The 20,857-nt window shown below is 55.3% G+C and overlaps 1 protein-coding gene across 3 annotated transcripts in view; it reads left to right on the forward strand.

The window, feature by feature from the left end:
- AGAP3 (ArfGAP with GTPase domain, ankyrin repeat and PH domain 3) overlaps positions 1 to 20,857 on the forward strand; it is a 111,237-nt gene that overhangs the window by 9,052 nt on the left and 81,328 nt on the right. For 2 of the 3 annotated variants that reach the window (XM_061996574.1, XM_061996576.1), the window contains exon 1: positions 830 to 1,171. The exons of the other annotated variant lie outside the window; for it this stretch is intronic. In XM_061996574.1, the coding sequence (XP_061852558.1) occupies positions 895 to 1,171 (277 nt within the window). In that variant the 5' untranslated portion in view covers positions 830 to 894. Of the gene's footprint in view, positions 1 to 829; positions 1,172 to 20,857 lie in introns of those variants that run through there. 3 annotated transcript variants of the gene reach the window in all.

Consider the following 20,857-nt stretch of genomic DNA (forward strand, 5'->3'; position numbering starts at 1 on the left):
CTCTGAGCGTTTCCCTGTGACAGTCCCCTGGAAGCTGCTGTCACCACGCCTAAACCATATCCCTCAGCACCTCAGCTCCATGGCTCTGCAGCGTGTCCAGGGATGGGGATCCCCCAGCTCCCTGGGCAGCCTGGGGCAGGGGCTGACAACCCTCTCAAGGACAAAGCTGTGCAGTCTCCAATCTGAACCTCCCCTGGGGCAACCCGAGGCCCCATGTTGCTACAACCTCCTGTCGGGTGGTTGTAGAGAGTGATAGGGGCTCCCCTCAGCCTCCTTTTCAGCATGGGGTGTGTGGCTGTGAGCTGAGCAGCGGGGCCCCGTGGGCAGAGCGAACTGGAGACGGGACCTGCCGTGGTGTAGCTGTGGCTGGTTCCCACCGGGGACATGTCAAGCCCAGCCACATCTCACAGCAGCGTTCATGACCTCGGCACGGTGAGGGTAACAATGAAGTGACCCCCGCAATGTGCGCGGGAGGCAGAGCTGGCCCAGGGAAGGGGTCCCGGTGGGGCAGGGGGCATCGGGCGGTTGTGCTGCGGCCGGGGGCAGCGGGAGGGGCCGGGGGCAGCGGGAGGGGCCGGGGCCCGCTGGGCGCGGGGCAGAGGCGGTGGCCGCGTGCAGGACACAGGGCACGGTCCCCCCGCCCCGCCCCGGGGCCGGTCCGGCTCCAGCTCCAGCTCCAGCTCCGCTCGGGCTCGGGCTCGGGCTCCCGCCGGCGTGACGCGGGCGCGGGCGGGGCGGGGGCGGCGCGTGACGCGGGGCGCGCTGCCGGCGGCGCGGGGCGCGGAGCGGGCGGGGGCGGCAGAGCCCGCAGAGCGGCGGAGCCCGCAGAGCGCGGCCATGCAGCGGCTGCCGGCGGCCCCGCGCCGCTGACCGCCGGCCCCCGCCGCCGCCGCCATGAACTTCCAGGGCGGGCCCGGGCAGAGCCCGCAGCAGCAGAGCCTGGCGGCGCCGGGCGGGCCGGTGCCCGTGCCCGTGCCCGGCCCCTCGGGCCCGCAGCCCGGCGGGCCGCCGCCGCCCCAGTTCGGGCTATCCAACTCGGCGGCCATCCGGGCCGAGATCGGGCGCTTCGAGTCGGTGCACCCCAACATCTACGCCATCTACGACCTCATCGAGCGCGTGGAGGACCTGGCGCTGCAGAGCCAGATCCGCGAGCACGTCATCTCCATCGAGGGTGAGGAGGACGGGTCGAACCGGGACCGGGGCCGGGGCCAGGACCGGGGCCGGGGCCGGGGCCAGGATCGGGGCCGGGGCCGGCCGCGCCGCGCCGCGTCGCGCCGGTACGAGCCGTGTGCCGCTGCGGGCCGCGCCGGCCCCGGCCGCGCCGCAACCGGACCGGGTCGGCCCATCGCCGCTGCCCTTTGTCCCCGCCGGCCGCTGCACCTGCTCCCGGTGCCCGCCGGGGGCGGCGGCCTCGCCCGCTGCCTGCCCGCCGGGCCCGGCTGCAGCCCGCTCCGCCCCGCCGCCCGCCCGGCCCCGCGGCAGCGGCGGGAAGCGGGGCCGGGCCGCGGGGGTGGCCGCAGGCGCGGCCTATGCCGGGGCCTGCGGGACGCGGCGGCCCCGCTGCCCGCAGCCAGGCGAGGGGGGAGGGGGACGGGATTGCGGACCCTGGGAGGCGCAGGATAGAGGGAGGGGAGCGAGGGACCCTCCGCAGCCGACCCCGGCCCCGGCGTGGGTGGTCGCGGCCCGGCCGCCTCCGTCCTTCCCGCCGGGGAGCTGGGGCCTGGGGGTGCGGAGCTGCGGGTCTGCCCTTGGCGTGGACGGGCCGTGGGACCCGGCGGCGTGTGCGCTGTGCCCGAGCCTTGTGAGATTAAACATGCGGGAAGCTGCAGCCTCGGCCGCGGGAACGCGCAGCCGAAGGGCCGAGAGGGAGCCGAGGCAGAGGCGGAGGGGTCACGGCTCGCTGTGGAGCCTGGCCTCGAGCTGGCATGCGGGAGTCCGGCCGGCCGGCTCTGCCGTGTGGCCGCGGTTTTGCAGCCAGGCTCTTGCCCTTCAGCAAAGGCAGTGATGGGGCCCCGGGCGCCATTCGGCCTGTGCCGGGAGCCCTGGTTGGCTTTGGTGGCTTGTCAAGAGGTGCAGTTTCCCTGCCGTGGTTTAGGTTGTCTCTGCTGGGTTTGGCAGTGTGCTCAGGTCTGCTCCCGCTAACCCGCGCCAGGAACGCCGTGGCGGGTGGCACTCGGCGGTTTTGGGGAGCAGTGGCGCTGCCGTAGCGGGTGCAGGCAAGGTACGGTGCGGTACCAGCCTTGGTGGCAGGTGACGATGCATGAGGGTGGCTGCTTGCAGAGGACTTCCTTGGAGCTCCTCGTGCATGCTGCTTCAGGCTTTGGGATGGTTTCTTTGAAAGAAGTAGTCAGAGGGGCTGTAACAAAAAGATTGCATGGTTGAGGGAGCGAAGGTTGAAGAACGTGGTTGAAGCTGTCTTGCGGCACAAGGACAAAGGGCCCTCGTGGGGTCGGAACCAGGCAAATGGAAAAGCAACACAAGGAAGGGACTGTTTTCTACTTCCTCAGTGAGGTTTCCTGCCACAGAAAGCTGTTGACTTTATGGAATTGCGTGAGGTGAAGAGGGAAGGGTTTTGTGCTGGAGGTGGGTGGGAGGGCAGGGGCTGTGGCAGTGCCTCTGCCCCCTGCTCTGGGGCTCTGGCTGGTCTCCAGTGGGGAGGTGGGATGGTGCTGGTGGGGGAAGACCATCTCACATCCCTTCCCACAGGCTTCAGGCAGCTCTTGTTTGTGCCTCGGTGTCGGCTGCAGTGGAAGACCCGAGGGACTGGGATGACGTGGTGTGATCCTGCTTGTGATTCCCGTGTGTGGGGCAGAGCCGCTGCCGACTGGAACACTGCTGTGTGAGAGCTGTGCCGAGTGTTGCTGCCGGGTTACCTGTGGGGCAGCCCCCCGGGCTCCTCACGTCCCTGCCCCTTGCCCCTGTCTCCCTCCCCGTGGGATGCCGAGCCCCTGGGCGCGTGGGGCCCTTCCCAGCCACGCTCTGTCATGTCCCGTGCCCTGGGAACGTGTGTTAGCTGACAGCGAGCACGTTGGCGTTCAGGTGCGTCTCTTAGCAACTTCATTCCTGCTGGCTCTTTTCTACTGCTGCTCAAAGGAAGGTGTGAAAACAAAATTGTTTCACGTGCAGCTGCAAAGGGTCGTGGCTTGGCAAAGCTGTCCAGGAGATGTCTGGTTTAACCCGCAGCCGAGGCATGAGGAGTGAGCAGCATGGGAGCGGACTGCAATGGGTCTGGGGGCCAGGGATTCTCATGGCCTGCAGCCACGGACCTGTCCTGTGTCCCCTGCTCCTTCCCCACCTCCTTGCTCCTTCCTTCCCAGCTGCAGCTTTGGTGGAGCAGGAATGCCCCAGATCCCCCTCTCTGGGCTGCATTGGCCCTGACCCGCTGGCACCGCCTGGTGTTGTCCTGGTGACAGATGCGACTGTGCAGTTGTGTGGGTTACGGTACTGAATTAACGGGGATACTTAACCACGGGAAGACTTTTGCTGGAGATGTTGCTGTTTCTTGAAGTGCCTGAGCCTGGGAGGAAGTGTCCTTCTAAGCCACGTTTTGGGCTTGCTACAGAAATTGCTGGAAGAGGGATTTGGTTTGTTGGCTCGTGTATGGTCTTGATCTGAAGATGAGATTCTGTGACCATTAACGACTGCTGCTGGCCCTCAGCGAGATCCCAAATTCAACTTCCTAATGCGAAGGACTGGATCTTGCAAGGCTTGCTCACGTCCTCTTACCAGATGATTTTCCTGCAGGCAATTCCCTCATCTGTAAGGGGGAGAGGCAGGGCCAGCTCGTCTCCTCAGCACCGTGCCGGGACGGTTGCTGTTGCCTCCAGAGCGGGGTTGGCAGGTGGGATGGGAAGTGCTGGGAAAGGTGCACTCCGTGGAAACCTCGGGCTGGTGCTGCAGACAGCGTTGGCAGGGAGGGAAAGCGGGTGCTGGGGGGGCTGCTGCAGCAGGGAGCCCTGGCAGCACTCCTGCGCTGGGGGACAGGAAGGGTCGGCAGCGGGGACGGGGCCTGTCGCTGCTGTCCAGCTGGGCCTGGATGGAGGTGGTGCTCCATGTCACTGTGGGAGGACGGGAAAAGCTGCTTCATTTTGGTGTCCTCCTTAGAGCTGGAGCTTCTTTGAGAGGCTGGGGCAGGAAGGAGAGCTGTCGGGCACCCGGGCTGGGGTAGGTGTTGGGTTTGGCTGGTCGCCAGCGTCAGCTGAATCACAGACAGGACCTGGTGGTTTTCGGTAGTTTCTAACCACCAAATTTGGACAGATTTTCAGGGGGCTAGCAAAACGCATTTCCCTCATCCCAGGCTTGTTTCCTTGCCAACTTTCAGAGCCTGCTGCAAGCTGCAGAGCTCTACACAAGGTTTTATACGTGCCTAAAGCAAAACGATATGCGGCTTCAGTTCTGAGATGGTAACCTCCCTTGCTTGTAATAAATGTGACCTCTAACTATGTTACTCTGGAACAGACTATAGGCAGACTTATACTAATAGAATTTGTAATTAGAACAGTAATTACACAGCACTTAATTTCTTTCATAGAAGTGAAGGTTGGGAAGTGCCCAAAGTGCAGGTTGTAGGCAGGGAGAGCGATGCCAGCGTGGCGGGAGGGCATCACCGGGCCCTGCGGGCACACAGGAGATGGGCACACAGAGCGGCACGGTGTGGGGCTCGCAGAGGCTTCACGGAGCTCTCCTGCCTGTGCCAGGGCCCGGAGGCTGGCAGGGAGGAGGTGGGAGACAGATGAGGAGAAGTAGGTGAGATCCCTGAGCGGTGCTTTTGCCGAGTGACAGGGATTTTTCCCTGACGTCAGCCGTCGTGAACGCGTCTCGCAGCCCACCTAAAGGCTGAGCTCTCGGAAAGAGCTTGGAGGAAGCTCTCTGGTGTGGGGATAGGACGTGTGGGCCGGGTAGCAGGAGCAAATATCTCTGTTTGAGAGATAGAGTTAGAATCATAGAATAGAATCACAGAAGCATTTTGGTTGGAAAAGCACTTGAAGCTGCTGGAGTCCCAGCCCTCCTCTCACACTGCCCAGCCCACCACTGACCCACGGCCCTCAGCTCCACGGCTTTGGGATCCCTCCAGGGATGGGCACTCCCCCAGCTCCCTGGGCAGCCTGGCACAGGGGCTGACAAACTTCTCAGGGAAGAAGTTCTGCCTCAGCTCCAGCCTCAACCTCCCCTGGGGCAACTGGAGCCCCTTTCCCTTGTCCTGCCACTTGGGAGCAGAAACCGGCTCTCCACAGCCACAGGTTCCTGTGAGGAAGTGTCAGAGAGTGCTGTTGTCTCCCCTCAGCCTCCTCTTCTCCAGGCTCAACACCCCCATTCCCTCAGCCCCTCCCCAGCACCCGTGTTCCCCAGCTCTGCTGCCCGGCTCTGGGCACGCTGCAGCCCCTCAGTGTCCTTAGTGAAGGGCCCAAAGTTGAACAGAGTATTGGGATGCAGTTCTACTTGGAATGTCTGTTTCTCCCTTTTATTGTCCTTTCACACCTCTCCAACACACTTCTAAAGTGGTTTTGGTTCCTTGCCTCATGTGAAGTAGTGTGGGTAGTTTGGAAGAGCTTCCCTCTATGTTTTTCAGCTGGTGTTTCTCTGGCAGAGGCGCAGGATGACAGAAGCCCTGGAGAAGGGTCTGCTGACAGCAGGCTGGTGGGAACTGTGGCTCTGCATGTGGCCTTTGCCAGGCAGGGATGACCTTTGGCTGCTGGCTTTGCATTGCTCAGATCTCAGCTGTTTTGCTGGGTTTAAGACCAAAATGGGCTGTTGGGTCACTTGGTGCGAACAGTTTAATCCCAGGATTTTAGCTTTTTCCCAATCAGCTAAATATAAGCATCTGGCTAAGGCCTGTCTTTGAGAGAGAGTTCCAGTCCAGGGCCTTGCTCCCTTTGGGGTTTTTCTCCATTACTACCTGTCTTACTGTTAATAATTAGCACATTTTGTTCAATGAGCATCTCCAGCATCCTGGATTTTGTTCTTTATTTCTCTGCTTCCATGTTTCTGTGTTGAGAGCACTGGTACCAATGAACCAGGTCACGTTTCTGTCTCCAGTGCGTGAAACTGGCTGAGCCTCGTGTTACAGCTCTATCCTGCATCCTTTTCCAGTGGCTTTTGAACTCGGTTCCTGGTGCTGTGATTCACAAAGCAAAATCTGAGGCCAGAGTTGCTGTGGATGCAGGATCTTCTGGAGGAAGATAAGAACGAAGCTGAGTGGAGTCCTCCCAGTGTCCTGGCCGGGCTGAGGGGAGCCCCGTGCTGCCAGGCCACATGGCATGTCCTTGCTCAGCTGAATCGGCCTCAAGTAAATTACACCCTTTGGGAAGGAGAGTGTTCTGCTTAGCTGGCTTTTTCCTGCTAATTCCATGACCTCTGCAGAATTGTCCTGTTTGTATGTGCCTATAAGTTCCTTGGAAACCACAGGGAAGGGCAGTGGGGTGCAGTGTGAGGAGCTGAGTTCCATCTCCTCCAAGAGCAGCCAACCTAAGAGCCATCGGTGCATCTCTGCTCCCAGGGCATCCCGAGCGGCCCCTTCCATGTGCTGGGTCAGGGCAGGACTCCTCTGCCACCACAGTCTCCAAGCTTGAGGTGCTTAAAAACTCACAACTGAGAGGTCAGGCAGCTGTTCTCATCACAGGCTCTGTTGTGTTTGGATGGGAGGTGCTGAGCTCCAAAGACCGAATAAAAAAACCTGTTAGTCCTCTGCGATTTCCACACGCTGTTGTGTCAGTTTGTTACCACAAACACAACAGAAGATATCACCAAAGTCCTTGATAAAAACATTGCAGCTTTGCATCTGAGTTGTATAGGTGTCTTCACAGCTGAACGAGCTGGTGCTGCTTCTGTATCCTGCTCAAGCCCAATGTCATGGTGCTCCCGTTCTCCCTCTGGGGTTGTTTTATTACCTGCAATAGGTCTTTGTGCTTTTCTGGCTCTTCATAAGAGTTCAGATCTGGCTGTTGTAGTGATCCCAAATACTCTCTTCCACTACCACCCTGCAAGCCATTGCACCTTTTTTTCCAACCAGAGAGATTCCCAGGAGAGGCTCCTGAGGGCGCTGGGGAGCACTTCTGGAGCACAGGCAGATGCATCTGCGTTGAGAGAGTCCTGGTGCGAGAGGCCTTGTTTACGTGGGAGGGATGGATAGAGAAGGATGGCTGGGAGAGGCCTGCAGCACACTCCACACACACAGTCACAGTTTACATGGAGTTCCATGTTGCAGCCCCCGTCACCCAGAGCCACTTTGGCCAGGTGCAGTCCTTAACTTGTAGAGCTTGTGACTTAAGAGCAGGGTCTTGTGGAGGAGTATGAAAATCAGAAAGAGAAATTAGGAGATGAGACATGAGTTGGGAGAGATGCTGAAGCCTGAGAAGGGGGACCAGAAGATAGTATTGATAGTTGCAGACTGAGTAGAATGAAGTGCAGGTGCTGTGGTGAGGGCAGAGAAGGTCTCTGGGGCTGCAGGGTCAGGAACTGACAGTGTGGCTAAAGAGGAAAAGGTGGGGACATAGAGATACACCACAGGGAAAAAGTGGGACTTGGATGTGGCCTCTGAGAGTGTCAGAGGCTGCTGTGGCTGTGGTCCCACAGTTACCTCAGTCCAACACGAGTATGGTTGCTATCAGAAGGGCCAACATAACTCTTCCCAGACAGCAGCCCCTTGCCAGCCCTCCCTTTTGCCAGTGCTGGGAGCTGCATGGGCAGCATCAGCCAGCTTGCCCCTGTGCAGTGGGGCAGCAGCCCTGGAGCTGAACCCTCAGTCACACCTTGTGGTGTGTGAATGCGAGAGCAGCGTGGGCAAAGGCCTGAGTTCCAGAGCAGCAGCAGCAGTGGGCTGAAGGGCTGACACCAAAGCACAGCTACTAGGAGCTGAGGGGTACAGGAGCTGCCCCAGCAATGTGCCTGTGATCAGGGCTTTTAACTGTGATGAGCTCCTCAGTGACAGCATCGTGCTTCTGTTGCATCCCTTGCTGAGCAGGAGGACTCCTTGCCATGATCCCACCTTCCTATTCCAGCATCTGATTTTTGTTTTGAGTCCTGCTCCAGGACTTTCTGCCAGTCAGAGCCTCCTGAGCGGCAGCTGTACAGACTGAACAAACCACAGCCCTTTCATTTCTGCCTGCAGTGCCCTGCATGAGAAAAGGTGACAGGTCTTACTTCCTTCTGCCTCCTCCTGCAGTGCTTTGGGCATCACTTGCAGCACTGAAGCTGCAGTGTGCCAACTCAGGTGGATTTTCTGAAGCGTGGCAGTGAGAGCAAGGAGTCTTCTGAGGCAGGAAGGCTAAAATCAAGATGATTTTAGCTCGCTTCCCTATTGAAAGGAGGCCTGTATGATTAAGACGTATTCTTCCGTGGCTGCTTGCATCTCCCGCCCCAGTAACTTTCAGACCTGCTGTCCACTTTCAACCAAACATGCTCTTTGTGAATTCCTGCAAATCCCAAGAAAATAGCTCTCTAGGCTGAGCAGAGTGACCCAGCTCGTGCTTTGTGGAGGGAGAGGGCCGTTTGCCTGTGCTCAGCAGCTCGCTGCCGTGGGGCTGCAGCTCGCACCGGAACCTCTGGCTTGCGTGAGTCACTCTGGAAGTTCTTGCCCGGGGTTATGTGTGAGATCTTGTTCTTTCCATGTGATCCGTGTGGTGATGAAATCCACCCTGTAGTCGAGTAGTCGAGGGCACTGCACCTACGGCTAACTGGTTGCTGGCTGCTGTGTCCCAGCTGCTGCTCTTGTGCTGCTGCTGCAGTCCTAGAGGGCTGAGCCACTGGCTTTGGGTTCGTTGTCTTGTGTCTGGACTCGCTGCTGTGGATGACGTGGGCTGTGAGTGCCCAGTGCTGCCTCCTCTCAGCGTGCCTGTGAGCCCCCAACCTCCTGACACCCACCATTTAGATATTTGTAAATATTAATGATCCCCCCACAGTCTCCTCCAGGCTGAACAGCCCCAGGTCCTGCAGCCTTTCCCCTTAAGGAAGATTATACAGTCCCCTCAGCATGTTGGGAGCCCTCACTGGCCTCTCTCCAGCAGTTCCCTGTTTCTCTGGAGCTGGGGAACCCAGAACTGGATTCAATACTTCAGATGTGGCCTGAAGGTGGCAGGGCAGAGGAGAGGGGGAGGAGAACCTCCCTCAACCTGCTTCTGTGGCGCTTTGTTTGGGAACAGTTAGATGTGAGTCTGCTCCTTCTGTTACTGCTTTTTCATTAGAATCACACCTTGAAGGTTAATCTGATGAGGTTCCTCCTGCAGTTGTGAAAGCAGGAGGAACAAGGCAGGGAGAGCCCTGCTGCAGAGGTCTTGTGGGGTGTTTAAAAACTGGGAGGCAGATGCTGATGGTCAAGTGAGGGGCACACAGAGACAGTGGGACAGCGTGGACGAGGGCCAACGTGACAGCCATCCAACCTGTGTTGGTTTAGTTGTTTCTGCAGAGTACAAGGGCACGGGAAAGCTTTAAGGAGCAATTTGAAAGAGGATAATAAAGTGGATTTCAGGGTGTTTACAGAGAGCTCTTTTCAAACACAGAGCACAAATGGGAGAAAATAGAGAGGTGTTTGCTTGAAATTCAGCAGCTGGGGAGTGGAGATTGCTGTCATAGCTTGGGAGGGAGGAGAGTCAGCTCCTGGGCAGCAAGGGAAGGAGAGCTGTGAATGTATGAGTAGTCTGGGAGGGTGAAGACAAGCAGCTTGCAGTTGACGTGACAGAAGAGGAGGACCCGGAGGGGGGATTCAAGGGGAGGGTTGACCTGCTTAAGGAAGAGAGGTCAGGAAAATAATTTTAGCAGCAGCGTTGTGCCTGAGTGTGGATGAGGCATGATTTGATGTGTTACAGACAGCTCGAGGGGGAAGGGTGCAGTAGGACTTGATGCAGAGTGGGAGCCTGTGGCCAGGTGGCAAAGGCTGTGTTTCAGGGACTGTAACTTGTGTAGCTCTGGAGGGGTTTAGGGACAGCCAGACTATGGAGAGGAGAGTTAGGTCCATCAACTCTGTTCCCTGACTGAATTGTGTCCTTAGCTCATAGACAGGATCTAAGTGATGTCCCCAGGCACTTAGCAAGAAGGGCTTGGGGGAAGAGGGGACAAAGCTGGGATTAGTAACAGCTCTCTTTAATCATGTTGAGCTTGGGCTTGTGGGTACGGACTTGAGATGCTGGAGGGGAAAATAAGCTGAGACTTCATTTTGGACAGGAGACAGTCCAGGAATAGAAAAGCAGAACTATGAATCATCAACATGGAGATGAGAGATGGCATTGAATTAAATCATAAAGCTAACTAGAAGCAGCATGAAGGGAGAAAAGCAGGTGCCATGGTCAGAGCCATGCGAGACACTTGAAAAACACGCTTGAAAACACTGAAGGTGGGGGTTGAGGACAGTCTCTTTGAGGCTGGGGAAAGAAACGGGAGAACCGGGAGAGTGAAAGAGTTGCTGGGACCGACAAGGTGTTGTGTCCAGTCATGTTCCCAAAGGAGTAGCTGGCAGGGTCTAGAAGAGCCCAGAATCAGCATGGGAGTCAGGAACAACCTTGTGTGATTCCCCAGTGGGATGGGAGAAGGCAGTGGGAGATCATTTACCACTTTGCTGCCAAGGGCCAAGACGTCTGTCCTTCCTCAGAAATGTGTGTCTAAGCAGCTTTAAAAAGACCATCAATAAAAGTACATCTAAAGCCTTCCCAGGGGACTGGAGAGAGTTGGATTTGATGGGTGGGCTATTAGATGGATGAGGATTTTCCCACATCCAAAAAGTTACAGTCAGTAGCTCTATGTCCAAATGGAAACCAGTAAGGAGTGGTGGCCCTCCAGGATCTGTACTGGGATCAATGCTCTTTAGTGTCCTTGTTAATGGCAGTGGGACAGAGCCCACCCTTAGCAAGGCTGCAGATGGCATCAGGGCGAGTGAGGCGGGTGGGAGGCTGGAGGGAAGGGCTGGCATCCAGACAGGTCCTGACAGGCCTGAGCAGTGGGCTTGTGCAAACCTCAGGAAGTTCAACAAGGTCAAGTGCGAAGTCCTGCTTCTGCATCAGGGCGGTCACCAGTACTGGTATGGACTGGGGGATGAACTGACCGGGAGCAGCTCTGCAGAGAAGGGGGACTTGGGGATGTTGGTAGATGAAGAACTAGACATGAGCTGGCAGTGTCTGCTTTTGGTCCAGAAAGCCAACTGTATCCTGGGCTCCATCACAAGGAGGGTCAAGGGAGGGGGTTCCTCCTCTCCACTGCTCTCATGAGACCTGGGGCACGGAGTCCAACTGTGGGGTCCACGGTGTAAGACTGACACGGAGCTGTTAGAGCCAGTGCATGGGCTGGAGCCCCTCTGCTGTGAGGACAGGCTGAAGGAGTTGGGGCTGTTCAACCTGGAGCAGAGAAGGCTCTGGGGAGGTCTTATTGTGGTTGCCCAGTGAGGCTGTGGCTGGCCCATCCCTGGCAGTGTCCAAGGGCAGATTGCAGGGGATTGGGAGCAACCTGGGCTGGTGGAAGGTGTCCCTGCCCATGGCAGGGGGTTGGAATGAGATGAGCTTTAAGGTCCTTTCTAACCAAACCATTTGAGGTTTCTGTGAAATTTCTCCCAGTGTTTAACTTTTCCTTAGAGAGTTTAACTTGATCCATTTTCACTCCCTATTTTGGCCATTTACTGAGGACAAAGGGAACAGGTTGTTCCCATTCTTTTTGCAGCAGCTGCTTTCCATACTTGAAAAACTGTACCAGAATCCTCTTCTTTAGGCTTAATGGCTTCAGGTCTTTGTCCATGACATTTTCTGGTCCTCTGCTCATTGTCACGCTCCTCTGGACAGTCTCCCCTTGATCATGGTACCCAAGGCTGGATGCAGCACTTTGCCAATGCTGTAAAAGAGGACAAAGCAGGACTTCTGCAGGCCTGTCTCTTTTTGTGTGATTGAACTCGGTGGTTGCCTTCTCTCAGAAGTACTGTGTTGATGGCTGCTGTTGGTGTGTGGTTCCCCTGGACCCCCAGATCCTTTTCTGAGGAGTTGCTAACTGTGCTACAGCTCTGTTCTTGGGCAGATGATGAGTGCTGCAGCAGTGCAGACCCTCTCAGCTGCCCTTTGGAATGTAATCCTTTTCAGACAGTTTCTCCACTTTGACAAAGCTCCTTAGGATTCCAGTCCTCACAGTCCCTCTGACTTTCAGGCCACCTGCAAATTTTAGTAATGATACTTTCTTCTTCTGGCTTCTCTTTGGTGAGTGAGAACATTGACCAGAGCTAAACTGGGGAGAAACCTTGCCCAATCCAAGTTGATACATTTCAATTTGTATGATTGTCTTTGAGGAAATATTCTTACAGTAGTTATCAAATCACTGTGGTTCTGAGCCTGTAGTAGGATTATCCTTCCTTAAACTAAGTCTGAAAATGCCATGTGAAGCAGTCAGAGATGTTACTTGAGGGTTGATGGTTAAGACGTGCTTCCCTGCTGTGCCCAAGGCCTGTTACCCCGTTGCAGAAGGTTAGAGCTGATGTGTGCCTAACAAAGCCGTGTGCCTTAATACTGGCCTGGTCTTCCAGGGGCTTGCAGGCTGATGCTTTATTTTGTAATGTTTTGAACAGGAGTCACCTGTGAGGTCTGAGCTGCTTCATTTGTTTGGCTTTAAGGCTGGGCACTGCTCTTGCCTTTTTCAGTGCGGTTCTTTCCATTAGCAGAGGACTCTCAGGGCTGGGGCTCTTCCTGGGTTGCTCCAGAGAATTAAGTACTCCAGGGTCAAGTTAATAAAAATCTGATGTTGCCTGTTTGCACCAAAGGCTTAGGTATATTCTTTGGCTGCAGCTTTTTGTGCCAGACACCTCTTTGCTGTTTATGGTGCAGACTTACGCAAAAAGGCATAAAACACTTTGTCCTCGGTGCCGTTTCTGGATTGCTTTTTCTGCCCACTGAGTAACAGGCCAATCTGTCTCATGTTGTTAGGTTGATTACTGAGAGACGTGGGAATTGCTTCTCGTCCCTGCTGTTTGTTGCTAGTCAAACTCTTACTCGTTGCGTAGCTGTTGGGAGTTCATTCGGTGGAGCTGATGCCGCTCTTTTGCGTTTATCCTTATTAATCTGACCTAATTTCCACCTTCCACATGTGTGCCTGGCTGTACCTGAGGCCAATGAGCAGCTCCTGTGAGCTAGCCAAGTTGGTCTCCGACTGCACTCGTCGTTCTTCTGCACTGGGATAGTTTCTGTTTGTGCCATGAGCACTCTTGCTTTGAGGACCTGCCAGCTTTATGTCTTCTTTTTGTTTTCCCTTGCGGATTTGCCTCCAATAAGCTCTTGCCTGTGGAGTTCAGTAATGTCTGCTGTGGTGGAGTCTCTTGTTTATAGCTTGTTTGTCCTTTATCTGATCCATCACAGGAACTTGTGGACAGTGTTTTTTCTGCTCTGCCTCCTCCCGACAGCTTTCTCTGGAGGGTTTGGTGAAGGATGCTTTGGTGGGCTGTAAGATGTGGAAATTAAGTTGGAGGGAGTGTGAGAAAAAATCGGAGGACAAGATGGCACGTGGCCTGGTGCAACTCAGGAGTGGGTGTGGGAGAATCTGCCCAACCCCTTCTGCTCAGGAGCCCAGGCTTGAAAGCAGGTTGTTGGAGAGACGATGGCTCAACATGGCTGTGATGAGACGTTCAGAGAACTTGTGATGGAAGGGCATGAGGGGGTTGGCATCGCTGTCCAGCAGGTTGTGAAAGGCTTTGTCCATCTGAAAGGGTCTTGGAAACCTCCTGGGTGGGGGATTCCACACCCTCTCTGGGCAGCACATTGCAGTAGTGCCCAGTCGACTGTTTCCTTCGGTCTGCTGCTTCAGTTGTTAATTCCTCCAGCTACTAATAGCGTTTAAGTTCTAATTTGCATTCATCTGGTTTAAAGTTCCTTTTTTTCCCCTTATTTCTTTAGATTGGGCTAAATAAAACTGTGTTACCTGAACATTATTCCCTGAAAAGTTTACTTTTCCTTTATAATCAATTATCTCTTGATGTTCTTTTTGGAAAGTTAATCACATAATGCTTGTTAAATGTCTCTCTGAGAGATCATTTATTCTGGCCTTCAAAGAATTTTTATGGCTCTCCATTACCCAGTGTTCTTAAAAGAAATCAGACTGTAGGCAACATGCTGTTATTTGACTTGACTGCAGTTCCATTTACTGTAAATCCATCCCCTTTCTGTAGTGGCTGTTGATTTTAAGTGTCTGAGGATCATTTAGCTCTTTCACTTTGTCATTGCATTGAGGACTAATGAGGAAGTGCTCATCTGCTTGGGCCCTTGAGCCTTTCCCAGGATTCGAGCCCCTGTGCTACAGGGATGGCTGGTAACCCTTAGTTAAAACACCCTGTGCTGGGCGGTGCAAAGAGGTGCTTTAGCTGAATGGGCTCAGCTTGCAAAGTGATTCAGGTCACCCTGTCACATCCTGGTCTCCTTCCAAGTTACAGCACCAACCAGATGCTTTTCAACCATGACCGTACTCATACTTGCATTGCTGCATCACACAGTGAAAGAGCTGGGTAGCGTCAGGTCTGGTACCGATTCGTCCATCCTGTCAGAGAAGTGTTATTTGGATCTCTGAGCATCTCCAGTCCAGCCTCCTCAAAGCCAGACTCTTACCAATGCTAGATCAGATTGGCTTTGGCTTCCTCTGGCCGAGTCTAGAAGACTCTTGAGAATGGAAATTACACCATGTCTCTGCAGGTGCCACTCGCCTAGTGGGCAAGTTTGTTCTAACGCTTGGTCTCTGTGATCGAAAGCAGCATCTTCTCCATCCTCACTCCAGCCACCCAGCCCACGCTTCCTCAGCCCAACTGATTTGCCAAGCAGATGGATTGATGGTGGATGACCTGCTGTGGTGAATCCACACTGACAGTTCCTGGTTCCTCACTCGTTCCTTGTGCCTTTGGAAATGGCCTCAAAGGGGTGTGCTGCGTGGTCTGTGTAGGGGCTGGGGAGGAGCTGGCTGGCTTGGTGCTGTGTGGCTTGGAGGTGAGCACAGCAAAAGCATGTTCCCAGTTGACTGGAGCTTCTCTTGTCAGTGGAGTGGCTCCAGAGTGTCGCCTCATACCCTCCTACCCCACACCGTGAAGTCTTCCACTGCTTTCTGAGACGGGTCACTGCAGTTCCGCTGCATTTCTCAGTGGTGACTTTGCAAAGGGTTAATTGATCACAGGAATATTGTGTGGCAATAAGTCACATCTTCATGAAAATTCAAACAGAATTGTCTTTATCAGCAAGACTTTAAACCCCTGGGAGGATGAGGTCAGATCTAGAGCTTGGATTTCTGTTTAAGAAATGAAACGGTTCCATTGGATCCTTCCCCTTTGCAGGGGGCTGGTGCCAAGCCAGATGGGTGCTGCTCACCTGGGAGAGTCCCTGTGGGTTTTTCTCTGCTTGCTTGGCCTCTGCTGCAGTCCTTATTTCAATGTTCATTACAAGCTGGCAGAAGCAGGGAGGTGTTCTGTTCTGTGAGCCCGCTCTAAGCCCAGTGACGTTCAGGGCAGTTGTACCTTTTAATTTAAAGCGAGATTATTTTAACAACTCTCTTTTAAACAAAGTGCTTTTTTGGTGAATGGTTTTTAAGTGATGCATTTGCTGTTGTGCTGACTGTTGGGAGTGTGTCAGTGTGCTCCTTAGCGGCACTGGTGGGGGCTGGTGGCCCTTCCTGCGGGGCTTTGGGCCGGCCGTCCCGCAGGAGCTGTGTGCAGGTGCCACGGCTTGCAGAGCTGCTTCCTTCTGCACTTACCATTGTTGGAAAATGTTTTTTCCTGAAGTCTTCAGCTTCCTATACCAATTCTTGTTGTTTCCTGTGTTTGAGACTGTGTTGACATCTGTTTCCTCCTCTTTTTTTCCCCACTTTGTACCCTGTTTTGGGTGCTCTGGATGTTAGTGGCCACTGTAGTTCAGCTCGTCTTTAGTTTTTCACTGAGTATTGGCTTTTGGACTGCTCGATAAATTATCATGAGAAGGTATAAAAAACTCCACACACGTGCAGAGCCCAACAAAGCCACACACTCCTGCAGTCCCAGAAGGCCGAGCCCCGTTTTCTCAGTGTCTGGTTTCTTCCCGAGTGCTTTCCAAGTTTGAGTGCATGCTCAAATAAATGCACAGGTAACAAGATGTGGGATTAGTTTGTTGTTGAGGTGGGTAGTGTACGGCTTCCTCTGGCCAAAGAGGATGACAGTAGTCAGAGGGACAGGGTAGATGATGTCCTCTTACTCTCCCACGCTGAGGAGCATGTCCCTGTGCCTCGGTGCTGCCAGCGCCCGGGCTGGGGAAGGAACTGTGGACAGGCTGTGCTCTTGGCACAGCCCCTGCGTCGGGCTGCCCTGTGCCTGGGGCATGGGGTGTTGGAGCCGAGGAGCAGGGAGGTGGTGAGGAGATGTGTGCAGTGCAGGGTGTGTGGCTGCAGCCACCCTGGCACTGGAAGCTGGCGGGGAAAGCTGCTGCCCTCAGTTCACCCACCCTGCACTTTCGTTCCCGGCAGCGGGGCAGGCGGTGGGGCCGCAGCAGGGACACTGGTGTGTGTCTGGGAAGGGGCATGGTACCCCTGGGCAGTGTTCCCTGGAGCCAGATCAGTGCTCTGCCAGCACTGAGGGCCTCCAGGAGCCTCTGGCAGCAGAATGACAGAGCAGGAAAGCTGCAGCTGGAGCTGCTGTGGCAGCATCTGCTGCCCGGCCAGCATCCAGCCGTCCTCAGCCCGGCGTGAGTCAGCCGCAGCCGCTCCGTGCCGGGTGACTCACCAGCAGCCTCCCATGTGCCACTGCCTGCGCCTGACTCACGGCTGCTGCCGGGCCCTGGCACCCGCTGCCCGCGCTGGCCAGGCGAGAGGGGGCTGCAGGGGAGGCGGCCAGGCTGCAGGCAGGAGAGCAGCAGAGCAGGCAGCCAGGAGCCGGGTGCGAGGCAGCTGAGCTGGGGAGGAGGCAGCGGGTGTGTGGCAGGGGGAACCCCAGGGAAGGTTTGATCATGCTGAGTGTCCTAACAACATGTCTTCTCCACATCAGCACCCCAGTCCCACACATGGAGGCTTTGTGGAGCAGACTGGGCATCCTGTATGACACATGGGACCTGGGGTGGCTGCAGAGTCGGGGATGCTGGAGGGCTCTGTGTGGGGAGCAGCAGGCGTGGGCTGGTGGTCAGAGAGGCTCTCTCTGCCTCACGTTTTCTAGGGCTGGCAAGCTGCAAGCTGTGTCACTGTGCCCGGGGCAGTTCTCTCCAGAGGCTGAAGGAGAATCTGGCCCAAAGCACATCCGGCTTTCACGGACGATCAGCTGCAGACATGGTGTTCAGCCATGCCTGGGTGTCTCGCTGTGGAGCTTTGCCAGCACGAGGGTGGAGATGGCTCCCTGTGAGCTCTCACTGGAGCAGAGTCAGCTTGCCGTGTCCCACGGATTGCCATGGAAGATGAGACTCCCCTCCATCTTCCCCAATGCTTAGCACTCTGTCTCGGGGCACAATCAGGGTTTCTGTGGGTGAGAAGTTGCTCTCCTGGAGATTGGGTGACTGCTGTCCTGACCCAGCGGGAAGGCCTTAAGGTCCGTGGTTGTAGCTATGGCAGGAGTTTGGCTCACAGCCAGGTTTCCAGTGCCTTCCAGGCATTGGCATGCAGCAGATAGCATGTGCTGTGTGATTACTCTCCATTAGCATCTGTTACCCACCGTCTGCCTGCTTGTCTGTGCAGCAGCATGTGCTCGGAGCTGGGCTGAGCAGCTTTGGTCCTTGAACTTGGCAGTCATGGCCGAGAGAGGCTTGTTGTGCAAGACACCCTGGACCTGTTAGCTGATGGTCATACCAATTACAGCGATGCCAAGGCATCAGAGCCCCAAGGATTTTGAGACAGTGGCCCCTCAAAGTGGACCCCTGTCTGGGCAGAAGACAGAGAGGCAACCCTTTTCCTTTGTGGAAGATGCCTCTGTGTTACCCCTGTGCTTCGCAGGCATTGGGCGCTCCTCTGATCCGATTCAACAGCCTTGACAATGCATCCAGTATCACAGCTCACGTTGCATTCTGCAAACCCCAGATGCTTGTTTCAGAAGGCCTGTGATGCTGCCTGGGTTCTTCTCAGCTTTGTTTTCGAGCAGGGCTTGTGGTTTCAAGGTGGAGTGCCAACAGCAGGGTTGGCCAGGGTAACCCTCTGCTAGCGATAGTAATTAGCACCTTGTCTCCTCGCCGCTCTCTCTTTGGGTTGACCATAAAAACTGCAGCGCTTTGCTGTGTCAGGCGAAAAGGGAGGCATTAGCCTCTTCTTCTGCCGGCTGATACTCATATTAGAGCCTGAAGTCATCCAGTAACTGTCTGAGTGACTCACAAGTACAGAAAGCCTTCTGCTGCTGCTGAGGCGTCGGGGAAGCCTTGGTCAGCAGGGCTGCTGGACGGCCTCCAGGATCAGTCGCTGCTGTACAAGCGAGCGCTGGGTTCAACCGCCGTCAGCCAGGGCCTCCCGTCTCCTCATGTCCTGATGCAGAGTAAGCTCTCTGGAAGCATAACTGACTGGTAAGTGGAGCAGGAGTAAATGCTGCAGTGGTGGCCGTGCCCTCGGTGGAGCTGCCCGGGTGCGGTGGCAGGGCTGGGGAAGGGCTGTGTCCCCTCCCGGCGCTGGGCACGGCAGTGCTGCCAGGTTTAACAGTTAAATACCCGATGTCGGTAATTGTCTTTAACTGAAGCCTCTAATTCTGCTGTTTCCATGGAAATAGAACGATCTTGTGATTAAGACGTCAGGCTGGGTGGCGAGTGCTCCGGTCCTGTGGGCCGCCAGCCCTCGCTTCGTTGCCATGATGGCTGCTCACGGGCTCGGCGTGTGTCATCCTGGGCTATGAGGGGGGGCACAAACCTGCCCTCACGCAGAAATACCTGTACCTGCTTTCAGAAAGGTGGCCCATAACACCTGCCTCAGCCCTGAGGATCCTGAGAGGAGCATCTCTGGGCGCCTCTGGGGACGGCGTGAGCAGGCTGTCATGGAGCAGGAGGAGTGGGATTCAGAGCGGGATGGGGGGAATTATCTAACTCAGTGTTAGGTGGCTGTGATAGAGGTGACACCACCTGAGTCAGCTCCCCAGGCTGCTCTGTACCCGGGGGCTGAGGTAGGAGTGTGAAGTAGGTTGGGTGATTTGTGCACTCAGAGCGCTCGTTTTTCCCCATCGCCTGTAGAGGAGCTGAGGGTGGCAGGATCAGATGTAGAGATCTGAAAGACAGATGGCTTTGAGTTCAGCTTGAAAAGAGGAGGAGGAAAAGATGTGCTGGGACCCACTTTTGTCATGATGCTCTCCTGAGCAGGATGTTAGTACAGAAGGGGCTGGTAGGGCTCTGCAGGCCATCTCCCTACAGAGCTGCCCCATGGAAACCAGTGACTCCGGAGCAGATGCGTTCCCGGGAGGCTTGGAGAGCTGATGCCTCCAGCCCACCTCTCCCTGGCCCTGCAGCTGCCCTGCCTCGCCAGCTGCCCCGGCGTTTCTGCCGTTTCTGTGTCTCAGGCAGTGCTTTGGGCTGACGTGGAGTGAAACCCTGCAGCCGCCCTGGTCTCTGTGGATGGAGGCGGATGCAGTCCATGAAACACAGATCCCAGAGTCCACTGCTCTGTTTGCTCCTTGAGCTTTGCTACGGGGTTCGCATGGCGTCTTGCTGAGTGGTGGAGGATCAAATGATAAGAGGAACCTATTCCTTCCTTGGACTCGCCTGTTTGGTTTTTGAGCACTGGGACGTCACACAGGTGTAAGAAGTGTGACTTCAGTGTAAACTCTCACATGTAAACTCTCAGTTCCATTAATGCCACCGCACAGTGTAAGAAAGTCACTAATTAAGTACCTCACTAACTTCCAGCTCAGCACAGGCATTGCACAAAATGTTGGACCGCTTACAGTCCAGTAGAAAATGTGTTTGAGTTCCTGTTTCCATTGTGGGGTGAAGTTTGGGAGAGCCTGATGTGGGACCCTGCTGCAAAGGCTTTTAACGCGGGCTGGAACTTAACCTCAGAGCTGTGGAGGGGAGAGATCACTTTGTCACGGCTTCAACAAGACCATCACCAGGGAACAGATGTCATTTGGATGTCTAGGGTTTGGTTTTATTGTTTAAAGAGATGCAAATAGTTACCGAAGAGCTATAAATCATTTTAAGCCTGGGGAATATGGGTAACAGTGTATGGTAAGGGGCTTAAAAATGATCAGGGCAATTTAGAAGGTGAGGACAGAGCTTAAAGCTGCACAGGTTCAGTGTTGAAGTACTCATTGTTGTCAGAGAGTGCCTAACCTGGCATAGCTTTGCTGGTGGTGCAGTAAATACTTTCAAGCCCTCAAAATCAAAGCCTCATGTTGCTTTGCACAAAGAAGTTTGTGCTGGCTTGGGGATGAAAGGTGGCTTTGATGCCGAACTTGTTGACTGGGGTTTCTCACCTGTGTTGTGCAGCAAACGCAACTGAACGGCACAGGGGTGGTCTCTGCTGTTTCTGAGTGACAGAATATCCAGGGCTCAACAGGAGCGGTCCTCAGTCCCAGCTGAAAGCCCAGCCCCACCTGCAATACAGCTGGTTGCATTCAAATAAACAAGCAGAGATGATAAAATTCTAACCCGAGGGCTCAAAGGTGGGGAAGTGGCAAAACCAAAAGCGCCTTTGTGTTTCTTGGTGGTTTGAAATCCTTCTGTTTGGGCTGTCAGCAAGGAAGCCATCCGGCAGAGCAAGGTGGGTGTTGTGGATGTTGTGCTGCAGCCCGTGTCTCGGTGTAGCCCAGCCTCACGTTTAGGCTGTTGTGTGTTTCCAGCTGGAGCTGTTGGCATGTGGGTGCCAGAGGCTGAGTTGCCTCCCTGACACGTCAGTTCCTTCTTCCAGCAGCATAGATGGAGAAGTGTGAACAGCAGCTCTCGAAGGGGTTGTTTATCCCCCTACATTTGGTTGCACATTTACAGACAGCAAAAGCCATCTCCTTGAATGAGGG

The sequence above is a fragment of the Colius striatus genome, chromosome 5 (genome assembly GCF_028858725.1).
Source record: "Colius striatus isolate bColStr4 chromosome 5, bColStr4.1.hap1, whole genome shotgun sequence".
NCBI classification, from domain to species: Eukaryota; Metazoa; Chordata; class Aves; order Coliiformes; family Coliidae; genus Colius; species Colius striatus.